General features: G+C 38.0%; 1 protein-coding gene across 1 annotated transcript in view; it reads right to left on the minus strand.

The window, feature by feature from the left end:
* Window positions 1-654: 654 nt before the first annotated feature.
* Window positions 655-23,054, minus strand: part of TGFBRAP1 (transforming growth factor beta receptor associated protein 1) — a 37,349-nt gene continuing 14,949 nt past the window's right edge. The window contains exons 5-12 of the mRNA XM_061377620.1: window positions 19,183-19,265; window positions 14,689-15,030; window positions 13,281-13,338; window positions 11,836-11,979; window positions 10,093-10,239; window positions 8,386-8,545; window positions 6,338-6,771; window positions 655-5,195 (exon numbers count right to left, since the gene is read on the minus strand). Coding sequence (XP_061233604.1) covers window positions 5,007-5,195; window positions 6,338-6,771; window positions 8,386-8,545; window positions 10,093-10,239; window positions 11,836-11,979; window positions 13,281-13,338; window positions 14,689-15,030; window positions 19,183-19,265 — 1,557 coding nt within the window. The 3' untranslated portion in view covers window positions 655-5,006. The remainder of the gene's footprint in view (window positions 5,196-6,337; window positions 6,772-8,385; window positions 8,546-10,092; window positions 10,240-11,835; window positions 11,980-13,280; window positions 13,339-14,688; window positions 15,031-19,182; window positions 19,266-23,054) is intronic.

The following is a 23,054-nucleotide window of genomic DNA, read 5'->3' on the forward strand; positions in this document are numbered from 1 at the left end:
CCAAAGAAACAAACTTGACCTGGTAGGCTTGTAGAAACCTTGCCAAGTGAACATAGACCAGAACTTCAAACAAGAGCTCTTCACTATAGCTCCCATTCTGTTGGATTTTTATCCTGCCAGCTCCCAAGGTACACAGTGCATAACCTGCCTTCGGTATCCAGATGACCACAGCATTGTTAATGCTTATGATGCTTTTATTTCTTTCAAGTACCAGCCTTGTTTTGCAGTCTTCCCCTCAAAATGTTTTAGTATGTCTGTTCTCATTGCTCCAGGATGTCCACGCATCCATCACTAATTAGACCTCTCATGTAACTGTCTGCTTTAATCACAGAGGGGATTGCTTCAGCTGTAAAAGAGGCAGATCAAGACCTTTCAAATCTGTAACACAGCCGCTGTAAATCTGTAAAACCACAGACTCGGTCAAGGAAGAGGTGAAACAAAGCAAGACTTCTTCCCCAAAGTAAAATTCCTTAGTTCTTAAGCACACCTGTTTATCTGCATTAACATCCTGCACTTGCTTAATTCAGCCTTTCCATCTGACCACCTCTGTCAGTCACTCAAAGGAATCCTCTAATTACCAATGAAGAATCTTTCTCCCTCACTTGGCCATGCACATCCCAGGGTTTATACACCTAGGAATGAATGACAGAAACATAATTAAAAGATTTTTTTATTAAAAATCAACATATTTATACATTTGTACATTTCATATACTGCTGCATATGTTCACCAACATAACCATCAAGTCAGAAAGCATTAACGGTAAAAATTTCCATCTGAACAAATTTACTGCAGGGGAACTTCAGTTTTGTAATCAATCAGACATTACAGAATGTCATAAACTTCTTTTCCCTTTAAAAGTAGCAGCACGTTTAATTATCACTGTTCACAAAGCATAAGCCCAAAGTGTTTTACAGCAAGAGAAAAATTAATTAGTAAATACAGGCAAGAGGAAAAGAGCTCACAATGGAAATGCGTTCACTGCTGCCTATTATAAACAGCAGGATGTTAATAAAACGCTTAGAGCTGAATAGAGACTATAGCAAATGGGGAAGGACAACAGAATAAAAGGTTACTTCTTGATACAACAGTATAAAATAAAGTATTTTTTTTTAATGTCATTCAGGGTAAGAGTCCTGCAAAGTACAGGCATTGTTATAAAGATTCAGCAGTCAGAATAATGCTTGTGTGTTCAAACACATAATGAAGGTCTGAAGAAACATATGTATACTCCATCCTTACCACCACCTTTCCACAGTTGACATCAGTAGGGTTTCATGTAGTTGATGCAATAAAGCAACATTTTATTGAAGACAGATGCACTCGGGGTCTACCCAGAAGATTTAAACCCATGTCACTTACGTGCTCAAAGACTGACATTTAGTAGGTAACAAAGGTTGGGAAGTTTTTGGAAACTGGAAGCAGAGGGAATCAAGAGAGAGGTTATCGTAACCCAGACTCCAGTGCAGACCTGAGCCACCATGGTAAGGGCTACCTGAAGAAGTCAGTTCAGAGGCTACTGTGGTGCTCTCTATGCAACAAAACCCAATTGCTTATTTTCTCCACATTTTGAGCATTCTGGGCAACTTTTTCTCATTAGAAACTTTCTTTATTTGATTTAGAGAGTGGGAAAACTGCAAACGATGACCTATACAAAGTACAGGTAATTTTTATGTAAGGAAGTGTGGAGATATAAAAAGGATTTAACAAGTGCTTTTTGTATGTAGCAGCAACTGTAACGGAGACTGCTAAAAAAGTCAGAGCTGCAGTAGTTCTGTAATTAGAGGTTACATGTTAAGCAAACATTCCTTAATAGCTGCAAAAGCATCTGTGTGAGACTAACCTCATTCATCATGTCCTGAATCACAGACACTGTCACATTAAAACAAAAAACAATCTGCACTACTGTTTTGTTTTTCACACTTTTGAAGTTAGAGGAGCCTCTTATGGGGAGAAAAAAAAATATATGTGAGAGATGAATTACAAACACAAATAATTTAGCAAGAGCTAAATAAGAAGAAATAGTCTGTAAGATTCTCCTCTCTCTAAAGGCAGGTTTAAGACACCACATTTCCTAAATTGAGAGAAAAAGATTGCATCATGTTGGAACTTCCAGAACCCATTTAATTTTCAAACTAGAAGGGCAATGAAAGAAAGGTTCCTCTTTCCTGACTCTCCTCCTCTATGTATACACTCAGCAATTAATAACTGGATTACCACTCATTCGCTCCTTGCTGCTGCAGCCATACAAAGAACTTACCACAGTAGCAATGCTGTCCCAGGACTTCAGGTACATACAACAAGAGCCAGCAAACTGACAGTGCCTAAATAAAAGGAGGAATGAACTCAGGCTCTTCAATGTGAGGTTCTCCTACCCAAAAGGCATGTTGTAATTGTCCTACCTAAGGAAATTTGAAGGCAGACCTTTCATAAATTTCCTGGTGATGAAGTACAGCATACCATGTGCCACTCTGATGAAGGTTGGTATTTCTTCTGGTCGAGTATCATCCCAATTGCTCAAGTGCTGTATGCACACTTGAAAGAGCATCTTCCATCTACCACTATCCTGCTGAGCAATTTGCTCTGCCTCAGGCTCATATGTGGACTTTATCTTTTTGTTACCATAGGACTTCCGTATTAATTCATCCAAATGAGTTCTAGTACGAAATCTAACAAAGAAATGGGTAACAGTGCATGCATCAAATGTCAATGTTTTTTCCAGTCCACATTTCTGGTGGGCTAAAAGAATTAAATCCTCCAACTGTAATATTTATCACCCTTTCGGTCATCTATGATTGCAAGTATGCTACCTTGCATTACTGTGATTTCTGTATGTTTTGTATGTACAATTATTGTTACTGCAGGATTTTAGTCAAAGTACAAATCTGAAAAGTGTTGAATATTAATAAAAAACTGTCCAATCTTTTACAGACATACCTTTGCATGCAACAACAATTACAATGTTACGATGTGGCCTCGAATGGTATGATCTCTGTTCCATTGCAATACTAGTTGACAAGGCTAAGTTCATCACTACCTAGTGGGTAGAATTAGTCTTAATCATGAAGAGTGGTCTTTGGCTTAGTACCTCCTTATCAGACAGGAGAAGAGCAGACTAAGGATGCATGCAGCAAAAGAAAGCATTTCTACTGCACGCTATTGCACACAAAAGGCTTATCACATCTTTGTAAAAACACTTCCTCTCTATCAGGATTTTGAGGACAGGGGACTACAAATTTGTCCGTTGTCATTGCCCACTGTACACACAACGTTTGAAAGCCATGAATACAAGATATAGAAGAATTTGCTCATACAAGTGCCACAGAAGAATTTGTCTTTTTTGAAGGTGCATTTCACTAAACATTTCTTACACGTCTTAGTAGAAAGCACTAATACTCCTTACTTGGATTTTATGCAATTTTTTAAAACCCAACACAACAACTACACTTTTCCAATTTCCAACTCAGTAAATAGAACAATCCAAAGGTCTTTTGCTTCATCAGGGAAGTGGATATTTCCCCCCCTGCCCCGGATGCAGTCTGCCTGCCTCTTCCTGGAGGCAGCACTATGCTTACAAAGCTCTTTCATAAGCCAACCTTTCTGTAACAGGAGACCTCTTCCAAAACTGCATCTAGAAGATACCTCATTTTGCGGAAAGTCTCCACTCTGATTTGGAAAGCTGAAACAGGGAGCAACTGTACGAAGTCAACTGCATGCTAGTCAGTAACCTTGGTATTTATTAGAGCTTTGCAGGATTAAAATAAATGCTTTGACTTTGAATTACTTTTATTTAAAGTCACCATTTTTAACCTCTCTTGTGGGAAGCTGCTTCTTTTAAACTGATTGCTTTAAAATGGTTAAATAGCAATGTCAATACTTATCAGGGAAGTTAAAGTGGTTTTGTTGTTATTTGAAAAGCTTCTGTTTTCAGGATGTTTTGCAGAATTTAACAAATCCAATACCTCTGTAATACACCTTTGTAGATTTCTTCCCAATTATACTTTCTTTCCATTATTCTGATTGCAAAAAGTCATCCACAAGTTATAAAAACCTGTTCTTGTGGAGTTCCCATCTGCCTAAGTTATGTTATAGCCAACATTTAGCACATAACCTGTACACTTATCTATCAGGCACATCTGTAGCCTCAAAAGAAACTCTAGAATGATATAAGATCAATTTATTCAACTGTATGTACAGCATATTTGCATATTAATAAATAAATCAATATTAAAGTTAAGGTCTCTTCCCCCATATAAAAGTGACTACAATCTGACCAGATAATCTGACCTCTTTTTATCTTCCAAGCACAGCTGTGTGACTGAGGCTATTAGTTTCCACTTAAGCTTTTTTTTTTACAGTAACTGTAGGAGTAGAAACCTAATGGACCAGTGCTTACTTACATTTAAACCCTATATAGCAGAGGAGAGGGGAAGTACTGAAAAGTGCATCAAAAGTCAACGATTTGTAGAGCAAAAATAAAGTTTATAATGTGATCGTAGGGAAGAGAATCCAGCCCAAAAGAGGACATGCTGCAGCGAATGTTATAACCAATGCACATTTTTGTCTTGATAGTAAGCTGCATGATGCCAGTCCTGTCACATAATGTTCCAAGAATCCCATCCAAGATGCCATCTCCACCTCTACAAACTTATCGACACCACGTTCAGTGCAAAGTGACATTTCTTAAAATAACTGTTTGCCTTGTCTCCGTAACATTCACCATTATTGTGAAGAGAAGGCTCATTTCCTTTAACTGTTTATTACTATACACAGAAGAGCCTACATATGCACCTCTCGATTTCTGGTAGCGAATTTTCTTCTATCTACATTCATTAGAAATTAAAAAGATAACTGGTGATATTTCATATTTACTGGAAGTTTTCCCATTAACCCAAAGACTCAGTGTTCATCTTGATTTATACTTAAAGTAGCTGCACTTTGTTCTTTTTTCCAACCCACTTTCAATGGGGTGTAAGTCCTGGGAACCACTGGGACCAGAACATATTTCAAGTCTGATTGCTGGAGCTGGAAGAGTGATGGATCATGTTTGAATTCAGATGTCTGTTTGCGGCACAGTGTGTGTGCACCATACCACCATTTGGGTATCTTACAAAGACAGGCTCGCAGAAAGTATTTTGGCACACCTGACAGACGTTTTTGTCCGAAAGAAGAATTGGAGTTCCTCTTTGTTTAACCTAAAAAGAGGGAAAAAAACATCCAAACATGAGTCTAACAAGAAAGGAAGGGAAATTATAAACGTATGTAATTTCATCTCTACCAAATGGTCAAGCATGGTCAATGATAAAGACAGTAGGAAAAAACAGCTTGAACTATTTAACTTGAATTCAGTTTCCACATTCATATTTCATTTTCATGCTTCCTCTTATGTACTGCCTTTTTTTTTATTTTCCCCTTATTTTTCTTCTCTGTTTAATAAAGAAAAGCCCTCATATTTAATGCAACTGCAAACCTGAGGCAGCTTCCTAAACATGGTCACAGGACAGCTCCACACATACTCAGCACTGATTCACTTTTGAGACAGATTCTGCTGGGTATACCATTGTTAAAACTAAACGGATTTAAGAATCTGCTGGGAGCTTTAAACAACACAGTTCTAGCTAGGAACAGAAGAAAGTTTAATAAGTGAATTCCTCACTAACAAAAGCTACGAACAAGTAGCTGAGTAAACTTTGTTGTAAGTTCTTACAGGTCTCAATCCTAGTGAAAAAATGCTAACTCACATTTGTTAAAGTTTCTGCAAGAACTTGTTAATCGATAAATCCCAGATTCACTTTCATTCAGCCCAAAAGTTCACCAAAGCTCTTCCTATTGCAAGGCCCCACCTTCCATTTTGTTTTACAGAGAAAGCATAAAATTAAATCTGAATGTAGCAGTCATGGTAAAAAAAGTTAATAAATGCAGTAAGTATATTTGCCAAGGACACGAAGACAGCTTTGGCCTAATTCATAGAATCGCAGAATCATCTAGGTTGGAAAAGACCTTTAAGATCAAGTCCAATCATTACCCCAGGACTGCCAAGTCCTCTACTAAACCATGTAACTGAGGACCTCATCTTCATGTTTTCTAAATGCTAACAGGGGTAGCGATGTCACCATTTCCCTAGGCAGCCTGTTCTAACACCTGATCACCATCTCGATGAAGACTTTTTTCCTAATATCCAATCTAAACCTCCCCTGGTGCAGCTTGAGGCCATTACCTCTTGTACTGCCACTTCTTACTTGGGAGAATAGACCAACCACCACCTCAAATTCTTCAAACTTCTTTTGACATTATCACATATCAAAGGACTTAACTATAAAGCTTCTAAGCAACCTACCTTCTCATATTTGTAGATTAAGTTTTCAGCTTGTGCTAATCCAAGTGCAGCCTGAGTCATTCTTTTTGTATGAATGCTTTGCCTCACTGCTCCAGCCAAGAACGGGGAGAGGAGCTGCACTGACCAGCTGTCAGGCACCACTTGCAAAACTAGACTTGCATCAAATTCAGCAGCATGGTTATTCAAGAGGTCCACAGCAGCCATGAATAGTGCACAATCCGAACTGCCTGGATTTAGATACACTGACAGCAACATATGGAAAAGCCTCCGTCTGTACTGCATGTCTCTGTTCTCAGAGTTCCATATACAGTATTCTTCAGCAGCATGGTAGTCCTTTAACTCGTGGACAAGGATATGCAAAGCCTTCTCATGTTCTTCTAGTTTTCCATATAAAATTGCACTTTCCATATGAAGGTCTGTGCCCTGGATTTTGTCTGTTAAATGAGAAACAAGGCAATATTTTATTCAGTGGAGTAGAAAACTACTCCCTCTCACAGTCAATGCAAACAAGCCCACAGACAAAACTCCTGCTATTTTTGCAGGGGTGCTGGCAGCTATAAAGAGAATAGATTTTTATAAGCACAAGAATGTTTAGATGTACAGAAACATCCCACACAAAAGAGCAACACAAAAATATGGGAAAAAGAGATTACTAAGTAACAGTTGTAAAACCAATGCCACCCATATCTTTTAAATTCTAGCATGTCAGTCTTGCACATTTCTGCACACACTGCTACCATGTATGATAAACTAAGATGAAGCCCCAAACTTTTTAATCTCTGCTTTATACATTATAGAAAATAACAAAATAGTTTGAAGTTCACAGAAGACAAAGGTCAAATAGTACCTTGCTTTAAGAAAGCACACAACAAACCCTTAATCCAGTCTGACAGTTCAAAGGTGAAATGTCAGCAACGGGCTGGGGGAATGGCAAGTTCATCTGGCATTTCAAGATAAACTAGAAAATCCTCTACTTACAATAAAGGTGATAAAGATTTGGCATAGGCCTCTATAAAAAGTATGGAAATAAAATGTTTTTCTCCCCAAAATATTTTGCTTATCAAGAAGGAACAAAGTAGTGTTCACTGATCTCACCTTCATGTAAGATAAGAATTGTCATGTAAGAAATCCTGTGTTTTGGACTACATGGATTTCAAGAGTATAATCCATGTTGTAACTCTTGCCCTTAAAAATCGGGTTAAAAATTAAAAGATGAAAAAGAGCAAGAGTTTCAATGATGCTGTTATACTGGTACATTATCTGTCACAACGTTTTGCTGACTGGAAAGGCAAGGGGACATTACACATTGGTAAATTATTTCAGTTGTTACTCAGTTATTTTTATTTCCACATCCACTGGATTTTTCCATGAAATTTTTGAGGAACATTTGAGATCTTTCAGTACAATAATAAGTCATTTCTCTTTCATCCACTATTGCAGCAGATGAAACCTTAAAAATTAGGCATTAAAAGCACTGGCCAAGGAAAAAAAATAGCCCAATTGTTTCTGGCCTTATACCAACAGTAAAACATATGTTGCACTTTTGACTCGAGAAGATGCTCATGTTTTTGTTTGGCATGAACCCCACCTTCTGGGGTAAGAGCGGGTTATGGACAACAAACAATTCCTTGGTAATCAGATTCATCAAAGCTTTGCTTCAGTTCACCGAGACAGGCTGCTTGACTAAATTGATAAGTCCTCCATTTGCAAAACACTGTCACAAGTTCCATGCTCATCATGGAAAAGAAACTGACTATAAATTAAGAAAATTGTATGAAGATATGTTTTCTAGCTAGTTATGGTATTCTGTGGTGCAGTGATAAACTTATCGTTATACCTCATGAACTGTGGGAGACCAAACACAACACTAACAGATACAGTTTCTGAATTAGCTTGTGTCTGTTAGAAATAGAGCTGGTAAGCCTATCAACCCAGTACACCTAGATATCCCAGATCTTTTAGTTTTCTATCTTTATGAGGACTTAATTTTGTTTCCTGCTAGAACTGACACAGAGCATCTACAATAGAATAGACAACATGCACCTTACCCAAAATAAAGTGAATTCTATAAAGATCAGATTTCTGAAGAAGATTGCGTAGTTTAAGCAGCAGTTCAGTTGCTTCTGTACAATTATCTGTGGTCACAGATTTTAGCTGAAGTATTGCCTCCAAGTACAAGACAGCTAGATGAGTATGGTACTTTTCCTTCTACAGATGAAAAGAACTTGTTAGCTTAGTTTAAAAAGACAATCCCTTCTCTCCACCAGTAACAGCGATGAATATTTACATAATTATATAGAAAAAATATTTTAAATTAGTTACTCAAAGTCTTTTGTTCATGCAGATAGACAACTTACTCAGCCCAGCTTCACAAGATATACTGTACCTATAGATGGGATTCTCTATTCCACTAATACAGCTATTTTCAAAATGTAGGTATAAAATCTTATCCCTACCCCCCCGCCTTCACTTTCAAGAAACAAGCTCTATAAGTAGCTTTTCTTGTCCCAAAATTATTTCCTTTCAAAAGTTCACTTAATCAAAGTAAATACAGTAAAGCAGATCTCTCTTCTCTGAATACAAGTATGACCTTCACTGTGTCTTCTCCTTTCGTTTCCCTTGTAAAATTAGTAACTTTGATCTAATTAATTCTTCCTCATATTCAGGTATGCTCTTTGCCCTTTTCAATTTCTGCTATACTAACTGAGAAAGCCAGCAGAGGCAGACAAGCACTCTGAAGGTACAGCGCTTTTTGTGTTATTCACTTCCCAATATTCATCAAAACAAGTTATGGTTTGACTGTTCAACACATTCTCACTAAAGCATTCATAATAAAACTAGGGACTTTCTAAAGACCATATCAATTTAAAACCCAGCCTTTACTAGCAGGCAAATTTAATTATAAAATATTTTTATTAAAAATATTCCACAAGGAACTGTTTGTTTGACTCAAAAAGTTTGATTAAAAATATTCATGACATGCGAAACTAGTACATTCCTCCACCATGTCACAAACCTTAACATATTTGCATTAGCAACAGATGGGAACCATTGATGTAGCATGTGTATTTAAAAAATGTAAATTAGTGAACTGGTCATCAGTTCTGCTGAGTTCTTTTAATGTTAATTTCCTTGCTTTATTTGCAGTGACTTCCCCAGTGTTTAAAATGTCCCATAGGCAAGCACCAAAATGTTTGGCTGCTTCTGTATGGTAGAATACACTGTCACTTATGACTTGTTAACCCATCTTTTGACATTCAAAATCTAGAGCGGTTTGGAATTCTACAATGAGAGGTGCATGGTTTAATTCTATCACTAATTGCTCAAACTTTTCCAGAAGGACAGAATAAAACATACCTAGTAGTAAACGACTGAATTAGCAAGTTTAGTGTATTGCTGCCATAATGCAATAGGTAGCAGTTGCTCAACCATTTTTCCATGGTCTTACCAGATGGAGGTTTGAGCCTCATTGATGAAAAAGTATGCAATAATCAGATATTAAAAAATAAAATCCAAATCCAAACCTCTGAGGAGAAGTAAGCAACTGTATTGCTATCACAAGAGATGAAAGTTAAAAATAATGCACATATCTGCTTCTCATCTACTTTAATCTTAAAGCCAATCCTACCCTACTCTGAGTACATCCCCAAACCCTTAAATTATGCTTATTTCTTCTAGACTATGGCTTTTTATCAGAATTGTTCAGTATGCATTCTGAATCTTATGCCTACTTTAAGTATTCTTGTAGTACTCACCTCTATTTTCCTTTCCAATACCAGATACTCTAGGTATTTAACACGTGCTTTAGGATATTTGTTAAGGCAACTGATGATATCATCTGGATTAATGTTGTTTTTCTCCTGTTCTTCCAAAGGCCTTTTAGTGAAAATCTGTACACCAACCTAGAAAGAATTGCATTTAGTAGCAACCACTTTATTACATTTTTTTAAGATACTTATTTAGTCCCACTAACAGATTGTTTAGCACATTATTCAGGACGATAAACACCACAAACCTCTACCCAACACAATACCACCAAGATTACATTAATAGGAGCTTATCACGATCTTACTCACTCCTATCTCCACTACCCCAATTCATAGTCTATACATTATCCAGCCTATAAACCTTGTGTTGGGCACAAGAAGTACTGAACAGATCTGCGTAACAGCAGAACGAGAGACTTTGGCCTCTGCAGCAAGAAAGTGCAAGTCAGACACCAGAATGCTTACAGCCTTATTAAATGTGATGATATACACAGAGCAAGAGCCTTCTATTATGACCAAAAGTTCAGAAACTTGTCATTGCATGTAATAACTGAGTTTTAAATTAAAACAAATCAGGTTGTGACAAGCTCCAGCTGCACAGGTTGATACAGCAACAGACATCCCATTTGACAGCACACCACACTAATGATGCTACAAAGTAACGTTTGTAATTCTGGTGGATTAAATTAACTCTTGTAGCAATGAGGTCTCATTCATGTTAAATGAAGGCTATTTATTCCACATCCCAGTGTACAGAGACATGACCTGTCCCTGGAATCCTTAAAAAAAACAACAAACAAAAAAAAAAAAACCACAAAACACAGCAGCAACAGTTAACCTATTAAGTGATTTTCTTTCCCCACACCCCCAACCTTTTTTTAAGATCTGAAAATTATTTTGCCTCATATGAAAAAAAAATGAAAACATAAAATCATAGAATAGTTAGGGTTGGAAAGGACCTTAAGATCATCAGGTTCCAACCCCCCTGCCATGGGTAGGGACACCTCACACTAAACCATGTCACCCAAGGCTCTGTCCAAACTGGCCTTGAACACCACTAGGGATGGAGCATTCACAACCTCCCTGGGCAACCTATTCCAGTGCCTCACCACCCTTGCAGTAAAGAACTTCCTCCTTATATCCAATCTAAACTTCCCCTGTTTAAGTTTTAACCCATTACTCCTTGTTCTACGACTACAGTCGCTAATGAAGTCCCTTCCCCAGCAACCTTGTAGGCCCCTTTCAGATACTGGAAGGCTGTTGTGAGGTCTCCACGCAGCCTTCTCTTCTCCAGGCTGAACAGCCCCAACTTTCTCAGCCTCTCTTCATATGGGAGGTGTTCCAGTCCCCTGATCATCCTCGTGGCCCTCCTCTGGACTTGTTCCAACAGTTCCATGTCCTTTTTATGTTGAGGACACCAGAACTGCACACAATACACCAAGTGAGGCCTCACAAAAGCATAGTAGAGGCATGCTGTAACTGTCATTGTACAAAATCACCCAAACTTCATTTTCAAGAAAAAAAGGCAATTATCACTAGCAATTGTTAAGAGAAGGACTTAAAAGAACTGAAAAACCTGGAAGTTTTCTTCTGTTGATCACTATTTAGCTGGCATTAAATAGTCTACAAAAATGGTCCAAATAGCTATCAAGATGGAACAATGTTACTGAACACCCAAACAGCACTGCAGAGAAATACTGATATTCTGTGAGAAGCGCACTAATTACAAACCTCTTCATTTTTCTGTAAAACCCATTCAAAGTATTTCCACACTAGATCTTGGTCTGAGCAGAACGTAAGGAAGTCTACTATATATTCATAGAGATCTGAACGTGTAGAGTCTTCAATGTCTCCATCAACTATTTTCACCCATAACTGCAATAAAAACACACACAGATTAAAGTGATTAAAACATGTACAAGTTCTTCCAACTCAAAATTTAAGTAAGCTACTACAAGACTTAGTATTATCTACTGGTACCTGTGGAATTAGAGCTCCTACGAACATCCATTGTAAGGGTTCTCACTGGTCACTAAATTTAAACCATCACATACTTCTTTTGAACCTGCCATATTCAACTAATTCGGACCCTGTATCATGTACGTTCTCATTCTAAATGACTGACCAAATACTTCGGGGAGGTACGCTAACCACAAAAAAAATCTTTTGGTAAAAGTTATTTTCCCCGGTGGTATGCTTCTCATGCATTCTATGCGTGAAAGATTAAAAGAAAATGACACAAACAATTTGGAAGAAAACCTGATACTGTGCTCTCCTTTCATTTTGACTCAAGAACTTTACCCTGTGAGACTGCTTTTATATACATTGTAATTGGAATTAAAAGGTGCCACGTCTAGTGGACCAGTTCAGCAATAAACCTTGTTCCTTGAAACAAAGAAAAATATCTTGCACATCATGAAGATCCTTACTAGTTTTCTGCTCAGGAAATTACTATTTACATAACTGACTTGAATGCATTTGACAGTGTTACTGTGATTAAGGTACTCAAAAAGCCACACAGTAAGGCAAACTACTTAAGGCATTGGATATGGTCCGAGACATTCACACTATTTATTGATCAAGAATACATACATTTTTCTGGATGGAGTTTTCCATACAGGAATAACAAAAATGTTTAGTTTGTAGCTTACAGACCACTGCTAGTCTCAGCGACACCAGAAGGGGGTGTCCTGAAAAGGATTAATAACCCTCCTGAAACCCACAGGTCTTTCAGAATGTGTTCACTGTCCATCATCAAATAAGGAAACTCTGCTGCCAGTGTTTGCCATGTGATTACAATACTGCTTTCTGTGTGCATACAGACTAATCAGCACAGGATATGTTGCTCAAGTCCCTCAAACACCTTTTTACATGATCTTTTGATTATTTTAGCGCTTCTGTCAGACTTCTAAGAGTACAGACATTTGTTGTGGTATGCACAGTTTTTCTTTAACAAAAGCATACAAGCGTCTAAATAGCTGTCATCTTCATTAAGATCTTCACATTTTTCACATCTAGCATACTAGATTATTCAAGGAAGTCTTAGCATAAATTTCTCATATATACACATCACTACCTTTCAAACAGATAAATTAGCACCTCAGATTTTTATCATCTCAGAGGTAAACTGGCATTTTGGAATGTTTTACAGATGACACTAAAAGCTTTATTCTAACCTGAAGTGCTGTAGCATCCTGACCATTGTAGTGATACAGGAGACCAAGTGCAAAATACCTGCATATAAAGAAAAGAAATGTTATTAAAAGCACTAGATCTTTCCAACCAACTTCATTATGGCTTGAGTAGCACAGAATACAACAAATAATTGCTTGCAGTGACATACACACAGCCATGTCTACACTGCAGCAAGTGTCTGAGGGCTCTTCAGAATCAAAGGAAAGAAGTTCTGTCCTGGAAATGTGGCAGTGTCTTCTCCTGCCTCTAAGGCATTTTCTAGATTATAGTTCCAACTTAAAAAAAATGTATCAAATTAGAGCTGGCTTCCATGCATTCTGTGAATTTTATATACAGATTTAGCACACAGTTCCAAATAATAAATAGTCCTCCAATAATTAATAAGGTGTCATTAAATCAGATTTTTATGATGCTTTTACTTAAAACAGTTTTATCAACAGAAACAATGTTTCTTTACTGCAGCATGAAATCAAGTAAGGCAAGGAAGAGCTTTGTACAGTGCCATTACAGAGAGGTTTTATGTACTGTAAAAAAAACAAACAGCTGGAAGATCTGTAACAGCTGTTCTCATGGAACAATGTTCTACCCTTTACATTTCCAGACGTTTGCCAAGCAAACCAAAGGTACTAAGAGAATTTAACAAAACATCTGAAATAAATGAAACTACCCTAAATCTAACCACAATTAAAGACTTTGCCTCACCACTGCAGTTGCTACTACTGCACCACAGTTCAAAAAGATTAAAGAAACTTTAATTTAAGACAGAGAAACTATGTATGACTGGAGTTTGTATTTCACACATTTACTATATAGTCTTTCCTGCTTAATGACAGTCAATTCTCCACCTGCTGGCATTTCCAATTTGAAGTCATGTGCAGTGATCTTAAGCAACTTCCTTTTGGTGAAGCAGTGGGAGCAGAGAAAGCATGCAATTGAAAAGATCTCCTCCTCTGAATAAGCAACTACAATTTTAAAGCTGCTAGCTGGTTAGCAGCTTCCACCTAAGGTAATGCATGCTTTAAGGCATCATTTCGTTCTGAGTACCACTACCACAGCAATTCAACTCTTATATCATCACAAGGGCAAACAAATATTTCCCCCCCCCCCAAATTTGTAAGAGTCCTTTATGTTTGGGTTGGACATAGAAACTTTTAGGGTAAACTTTGCATTTACCAGCATAAGACAGAATGCATTTCCTTTACCTCACACTGTCAATTTATACCTTTTCACCAGCATTTTAAATACTGGTAAGTCAGACCAAGTTGATCTTTTGAACCTGAAAGCACAAAAATTACAAGGATCTGAACACAACTGCTCTAGAAGCCAACTGCATTTAAGACGATATTCCCTCTGGTGTCAAAGGTGCAATACTCAAAAAAATCCACTCACTTTTTGTGTTTTTCCAGCCAGGCAGCACTATCTGTTAAAAGACAAAAGTTCTCTGAAACTAGCAGATCCAGCAGGCTTTCATGATTTGCCTCTGCATATAGCTTGAGTAAAGCTGTGTCAATATCTTCCTTGTAGCCATTTGCCACCTCAGTGCTGCGGACTTCATTCAAATAACTCATGAGGAACCGTTTGCATTTTGTCATCTTCTCCTGGTCCCCTTGTGTCAGCTGGTTTAGGTCCGCATACTCATGCAGAGGGGGATGAGACCGTATAAATGAAGAGGAAGTAGGCAACAGGAAGGGGTAGAGAGAGATCAGCTCCCGGACATCAAGCTGGCCGCTTCTGCAATTACAGTGTCAAACTAGATGAAGCAAAAAGAAAGAAAAAGTATACATAGGCACAAAAAAATAACATACTGGGAATATGTGCTCACATATGCTTAGAGTCAGGACACTAACAGGTTGTCAGTTTCTAAAGTTAGTGCCTTTTATGCTGGAGAAAATATATTCAGAATAAATTTGGATTTTTTTTTTCTATTCCTATACAAACTTGTTTATTATTGTTTCTCCTCCACCAGACATTGAAAGCTCTAAGAATTAGGAGATGGGCCAGTGTTTTGATTTTGGCATCCCACATCTGCTCTGTGGCATATACAAAAATCAGCTGAACAGCCTTAGTGCAGTTCCTAGGACTGTCCTAGACTTCATCCATATACGATGGGACCTAGTCTTCTGATGGACGCAAGAAAAAAAAAAAATGCAGAGTGAACTCTTTCAGGGAAGCCACAAAGATTGTGCAGGTGTAATTCTGTAGAGAACAGCAGCTTCCCATAGAAAAGTAAAGCTTTCAGAACACCTTTTTGCATGATGAAAACCTTTTCCCCAACCCTGAAGTGTACCAAATTCTTCTGTCTCACTTCTTAAGGAGGTTCTGAAAATGAACCATTGGTACTTATTATGCATCCACCTAACCAGTAAGTAGTAGCCTACTGTACAGGCATAGGTCTTGGGCGTCCATTTATGTCAAATACTATAGAGTGGCTTTTCCACTTCAGATGTGAAGGGAATATATACTTTACTCAGGAGAAAACTGTAACAGATATACCACATGAAACATTTTTCTTTCAGCCTAGATAAAAGAAATTTCGCAAGCATTTGAAGAATGCATGCTGTGACAGAAGAGTAAAATAAGAAGATTTTTCCACACATGGCAAAACTGCCCAGTTTTCACAGCTAGACTGACTCCTCTTGCCAGGCCTTGCTTTAGAAGAACAGCAAGAAATCAGGATTTGTATTTTATTTCACTGTCACAGTCATTATTCAGAATTCATTTTTAAAGATGAGCATTCCTGAAATGCAGGAGATATTGTTGTGAAAAAAAATCAAAATGAGCTGACAGTTTTCTGGTTAGTTATTATCTTGTTGCAAATATAACTTTAAAAAAATAGTTCTAATCTATCCTGTGATCAACAACCTCAAAATGATTTTCCCTTCACAACCTTAATTGGAAAGAATTCAAAAAAACCACCCAAATTATAACCATGGAAGCAGATGAAGCAGCAGATTTCTGCAGGCAATAAAGCGTGAAAGATCTTCACATGCAGACTCATACTTTCCCTGCTGTTGTAAACTAACTAAAGAAGTGGTACATGTCCAGAGTTGTTCACTTCTTGCCAGAGACACACTTTCAAAACCACCCAGGAAATATCAACTAGTAGGAAGCACTGCGATGGCAACACTTACTTACAACTTTTTAAAAAGTAAATAAATACTGTTCTTTGGCTACAAAAATCTATGCCAAGAGAATTAAATTCTGGAAGACAGCAAGAGCAAGTTTTAAAGCAGCAAGTACCCTGTTCCAGCACCTAAGGACTGCAAAGCATGGGGACAGCAACATAGTCCATAGAGGACCACAACAGAGAAGTTCTGAACGTGGGAAGCTTTCCTGTGAGAAGAGGTTTAAATAGTAAGCTTTTCTGATTCCTACACAGAACTACTGCCTAAAAACCACCCCTACTCTAGGAAGGCCACCCTCTAACCAAGAGTAAAGTGTTCATGTCTACTTATGATGGAACGCAAAAGCAGATGAGGACTTTTTTTTTGTTTTAGGAGGAAGAATAACCAAGAAGTAGCAAGTTCTGTTAGTGGCATGACCTGATGGTTCAAAGAACATTTGGGCTTTTGATATGAACTCGTTACAGTAATCTAACTACAGCTTCGGCTAGTTCAACTACTTGTGAAAGTTTAAGGCCTGAGGACCACCAGATAAAATATACTAATGAGAGATATTACAGTAGAAAAATCAACCCTAAAGAAAGATGATTTTTTACCTCCCTCCAAGATTCTTCACTGAACATCAACAGGCTACTCAAAATTAATGCAGAAGCAAGGAATTGTGATAAATCACAGAAATTCAAGTATAAACAATAATTCCCTTACTGGCTATGATGTCTAGTATTTGGAGATGGCCTAAGCTTGTGATAGAGAATCTGACCATGGAGACAGATGAAGAAATGCTAGAAATATGCCAGCAGATGAGCAGAAGCGTTTGCACAGACTGCCATTATCTTTCCTGTTTTTTTGTCTGAGCATCAGTAAGTCAAGAACAAACAAGATCGTTAGAGTGTGTATCATGGCATAACCAGATATTACTTGAACTGGGCGCATTCACCAGGGCTGAATATCAGGAAACTTGGATTCCATGAGGAGTTTGTCAAAGTCGCCAAAATACTTTGAATAGTTTATGTACGGCTGGCCAGAAGAAAAGCACAGAAAACTTATATTTGCTTTCTCCCCCCTAGAAGACTTCAGCAATTCATGAACAGTTGCTCTGTTTTGGAGTTGCAGCTATTAGATGAAAGGAATGCTGACTCAGCTTCAAAATTCATGCCTAGACAGAATGTTTTCTTGTGAAGCATGTTTCTTTCTATAGAGAAGCTCTCACAGTCCTGTTCCTTGAAAGTCATTTGTCAGATGGACTGCTAGTTGGATGGAGGCTGCATAACTTATCTTGGCTTCTTCTACAAAGTGCTGGAGCTCCATGCAGGATACATTTCCCCCTTTCATTACTTTTAAAAGATCCTCAGCTGCTACCAGCAAGACCCCAGATTAAAACCCAACAGGGAATTATTGCCAATCAGGGTAGAATAAAGTGATAGGGAAAAAAGTTTGTTAGCCATAGTCAAGACAGCTGCAGAGCAAAATTAGTTTGGCCACCTACAATAGAAGACGCATTATAGCCAGTACAACCTTGCCAAGCTATTTTACCAAAGCTGGCCACACTGAGAAAAATTAACAAAAGTGCATTGGAAATCCATATGGAAAGGCTTTATGGTAATGCTGTAAAGGATTCCTAACTATGTTCAGCTTGTAGTTCAGACACACAACACATCTGCGATTCAGTCTAGTGTTTGGAAGATTACAAAGAGGAGGAAGACTGCAAGTGGCTCCATACTGCCAAAAATTAAAAGGTGATACAGAAAGTAGTTGTGGCCAAAACCAGATGGCCAATAAATGCTGCTCATGCACTTCCTGTCATTCCCCAATCTTCACTCAGTGTACACTGCCCATTCAGGCCCAGTGTCTCCCATTATCCTGGTAAGCAGGAGGCAAAATGGCAAAGTGCCTCATCAATAGTAACATTTCTCAAACCTTTAATTTCCTTGATACATTTCCGTAAACCCAAGGACAACCTTTTTCCTATATTGTATGCACTTAAAATGTACAGCAAATAGTCTAGCCTTAATCCTATTCCATAGACTAAACTGACTAAAAATGAATTTCAGCAGATAACAAGGAGAGTTATTTCATGTGGTCAGCATGGATTACACTAACTCTGAACAGCACCCCATCACAGAATGGGGCTCAGCTAGCAAAAACGAAATTGTCAGGTAAAATAAAGATAATTGAGCAGCATTTTTTGAATGAAAGTGGAGAACCAAGGTCAATCTGTAAACAAGTGACTGCTGAAACATTTAAATCATGAAGGTTAATACACACTTCAAGAGCAAACTATCTGTCTTCTAGAAAAGGCCTAGCAGAACAAGTATTAAATTCAGTATCAGCATCCTCAAAAAAAAAAAAAAAAAAGTGTTAACTGTGTCAATAATATTTAAATTGCAGCTAATATTTAAATAACAACTTCGTTAGATTTCTTTTACTAAGGGGGAAAAAAAAAAAACCCAAAAAGAACCAATCAATGTTCATGCTGTAAATCACAGCAGAGGCTCAATAATAAGGTCTTGAACTTCACAGGCATAAAGTAAAAAAACTTTGCTAATGTATATTAGTATACCCCCCCAAATATAAGTTGCGTTAACTCTTCAGTTACAAAACTAACTCAGTGTTACTCTGTTCTTACACCCAAAAAATCCATTTTATCCCATAAATCAACTCATAACTGCATCATAAAACATTCAAGCAACTAAATTTTTAAAACTAAGAACATTAACTCCTTATTTAAAGAAGATAAATAAATTTCTTGTCACACAATTACCTGAAGAGCTCTTTTGCTTCAAGGAACTGAAGTTGTGCAAACTGTATAAAACCTGCTTGCTGCAGGATTCGTTTGTACATTACCTATGAAAAAGAAGGGAGGGTGAAAAGGTTTAATATTTTTGTAACAAATTATTTACGTAGTGCTAGTCACTACTTCAAAACCAACCTGCCAAACCCACTGAACATACAATCTTCAACCACACCTGTCAAGTTACATGCAAATTAAAACCTTGATCCTCTACCTTTTAAACTGTATGTACCTGAATATGCCGAATCTGCTGCCCAGACTCAATTTCATACACAAGTGTGAACACAACACTGATACCGAGTTCTCACTACAGGCAAAGTCAACAAATCACAAGTTCAAGTTTTCTTATTCAAAATAATCACTTATTTGACACCAGTTTGACTTGCCTTAAGTTTCGGCTTGTATTTGCAAACACTGAAGGCAATAGTCATCTTTAAGTTCCCCATGATTCAGCAGGCACAAAAAAAAGATTTAACTGAAGGATGGTCCCTCTTGACAACACAGAGCCAACTTCCTTCCCGTCTCATCTCATTTCAGCAGCAGGCTTGCTAGTGATTCTCATAGTCTCATACCCAGCTGATCACCATATTTCTGACTTTCTTACTTTTGTTTTTTCCTCTTTTTTTAAGTAAAGGTAAATTCAACTCCCCCAGTGTGCAGTACGTCATGCAATGTACATAAAAATATGGTTAAAAAGAGGAGCTCAAGTAAAACATACAAAAAACTGTCTTATGAAGTTTTACTGTTAAGATCTTGCCTAGATAGAAAACAGTTGACAAGATGCTCACAAAACTACTTTAAACGCTAGGTATTTATTTAGTCTGAATGGTCCCTTAGTTAAATGAAACCCTCATACCCAGAATATTTCCAGTGGCAAAGTATAACTACTAAAAGCAAGGAACCCGGTGTGCTCTGCAAAGTATCCACTGTTTGTGACAACACTGATACTTTGCAAATACACTCAGCTACCTTAGAATCATAGAATAGTTAGGGTTGGAAAGGACCTTAAGATCATCAAGTTCCAACCCCCCCTGCCATGGGCAGGGACACCTCACACTAAACCATGCCACCCAAGGCCTCGTCCAACCTGGCTCTGAACACTGCCAGGGATCATAGAATCATAGAATAGTTAGGGTTGGAAAAGACCTTAAGATCATCAAGTTCCAACCCCCCTGCCATGGGCAGGGACACCTCGCTCTAAACCATATCACCCAAGGCCTTGTCCAACCTGGCCTTGAACACTGCCAGGGATGGAGCATTCACAACCTCCCTGGGCAACCCATTCCAGTGCCTCACCACCCTTACAGGAAAGAATTTCCTTATATCCAATCTAAACTTCCCCGTTTAAGTTTTAACCCATTACCCCTTGTCCTATCACTACAGTCCCTAATGAAGAGTCCATCCCCAGCATCCCTATAGGCCCCCTTCAGATACTGGAAGGCTGCTATGAGGTCTCCACGCAGCTTTCTCTTCTCCAGGCTGAACAGCCCCAACTTTCTCAGCCAATCTTCATATGGGAGGTGCTCCAGTCCCCTGATCATCCTCGTGGCCCTCCTCTGGACCTGTTCCAACAGATCCATGTCCTTTTTATGTTGAGGACACCAGAACTGCACACAATACTCCAAGTGAGGTCTCACAAGAGCAGAGTAGAGGGGCAGGATCACCTCCTTTGACCTGCTGGTCACACTCCTGATGCAGCCCAGGATACGGTTGGCCTTCTGGGCTGCAAGCGCACCCTGCTGGCTCATGCTCATTTTCTCAATGACCAGCACCTCCAAGTCCTTCTCCACAGGGCTGCTTTGAATCTCTTCCCTGCCCAGCCTGTAGCTGTGCCTGGGATTGCTCTGACCCAGGTGTAGGACGTTGCACTTGGCATGGTTAAACTTCATGAGGTTGGTACCTTCACATGCTTCAGTTTTCCCCTTCGACTTTCTCATGAATATACAGCTTTCTAATGTTTAACAGTGTACATGAATTCTATTACTAAAAACAGACCCCCTTTTCAAGCACCCAGATAATCGCAATAAATTAGCAATGTATTCCAGGCAGGCACTGCTGAATGGTCTCAGGCCTCAGGTAGGGTAGACTTATATTCAAATTGGCAATTTTTCACCTTGATTAAAGATTGTGGATTTACTGAAAGAAAAAGCTTGCCTTAAACCCACTTAGTTTGTGCATGTTTTACTATGCTTTACTAGCAGTTTATCTTAAGGAAATACTTAATATTGACCATCAGCAAGTCATTAAAACCCACCAATTTGTAAGGCTGTGGGACTTTTCTTGTCCCCCAGTGTGGGGGAGTGAAGGCAAAATTGATAAAAGCTACCTGGCACACCTTTTCAGACAAACATAATATAAAAATAAATGAACAATACTAATGACATCTTTATATTAATGTTACTATCCCTTATATCCAAGTATACTAAAGCTAAAAGGGAATTTAGTTCAAGTTATAAAGTAAAACTTTGTAACTTGATTAATTAACAAAGTATCTAAAATACTTTAGCTATACCACTGTGTTAATACATCAGTAAACTAATCTGTGAATGGATGAACACCTGTCTGTTCACATTATTAAGGATGATGGTAAAGGATTTCAGTCTGCAACTATCTGTATCTTATGGCACCAAAAGAACTTCAAAACCTGGCATCAGATTTTCCCTTTCAACCCAGGGAGGGTTGAAGTACAAATATTTCTCACCTTGCTAACTAGTACCAAAGTAGAAATTTTATTTCATTTTTTAACTCTGTAATTAGGATCACTAGTATTTACACATTTAGTAAATTATGACACTGGAATGAAGTTTGAATTGATCTAACACACTGTAAATAATGCTTTAATTGTAGAGCTTAGTTTGTACAGCAGTTAGAAGATAAAAAGAGCTTGTTGCTACTATAAGCCCAATGATTGTGTTTTAAATTTGAACTGATTAAGTGGCATTCATCTGCATTTAAATGTTGCCATATCTTCATGAATCCCTTAAAGTCACACAACAACAACAAAACCACTATAATGTTCATAGACACTTTCTCAACATTTTAAAGATGCAGGGATGGCATAGGGAGTAAAGAGGTTCATTTTTAGCCAACAAGATAAACACTAGACATTAAGATGTCCTGTGGTAAAGACTGTGGAAGTAACAGACCAGACTGTCTGTGAAAAAGTCAATAGTCCCTCTCTCTGAGGTTTTTAAAAATTGGCTAAACCTATATGCCAACCACCCACAGTTAACTGTTGTTCACAAAAGAAAAAACGTCCTGAGTTATTCCACACTTGTTTGCCAGAATAGCTCAACAGGCTTATTTTTTAAAACTACTAAGTTACACCCAGTGAAAATTCAACACATTGCTTATTCACCTAATATTTTTGAAGAACCACTATAGGACTTAATCATAGAATAGTCAGGGTTGGAAAGGACCTTAAGATCATCAAGCTCCAATCCCCCTGCCATGGGCAGGGACACCTCACACTCAACCATATCACCAAAGGATCGTCCAACCTGACACTGCCAGGGATGGAGCATTCACAACCTCCCTGGGCTTTACAGAAAAAATCTGTATTGTTGACTGAATTCACATTAAAAAAAAAAAAAAAGCTACAAAACCATGAAATAAGATTCTTATTAATTTGTACCTGAAAAAGCACTAGATAACAGGAAGTTGACTACTGAAGCTGTGACAGCTATAGTGAAGCCTTTCAGCTGCTAGAAAAAAACCCCTAAAATGGTCAGAATTGCCAGTTAGATTGCCAAAAAAATTTCTAGAAAGACACTTTGTCTTTTGGTCACTTTTGGGTGCTGTTTATGTCTTTTAGAAACTAAAAACAAATAAGAGAAAAAAAA

Source organism: Neopsephotus bourkii, unplaced genomic scaffold (assembly GCF_033783945.1).
Source record: "Neopsephotus bourkii isolate Nb327-2 ecotype Australia unplaced genomic scaffold, CSIRO-AGI_Nbou_v1 NB_1760, whole genome shotgun sequence".
In the NCBI taxonomy this organism is placed as follows: Eukaryota; Metazoa; Chordata; class Aves; order Psittaciformes; family Psittacidae; genus Neopsephotus; species Neopsephotus bourkii.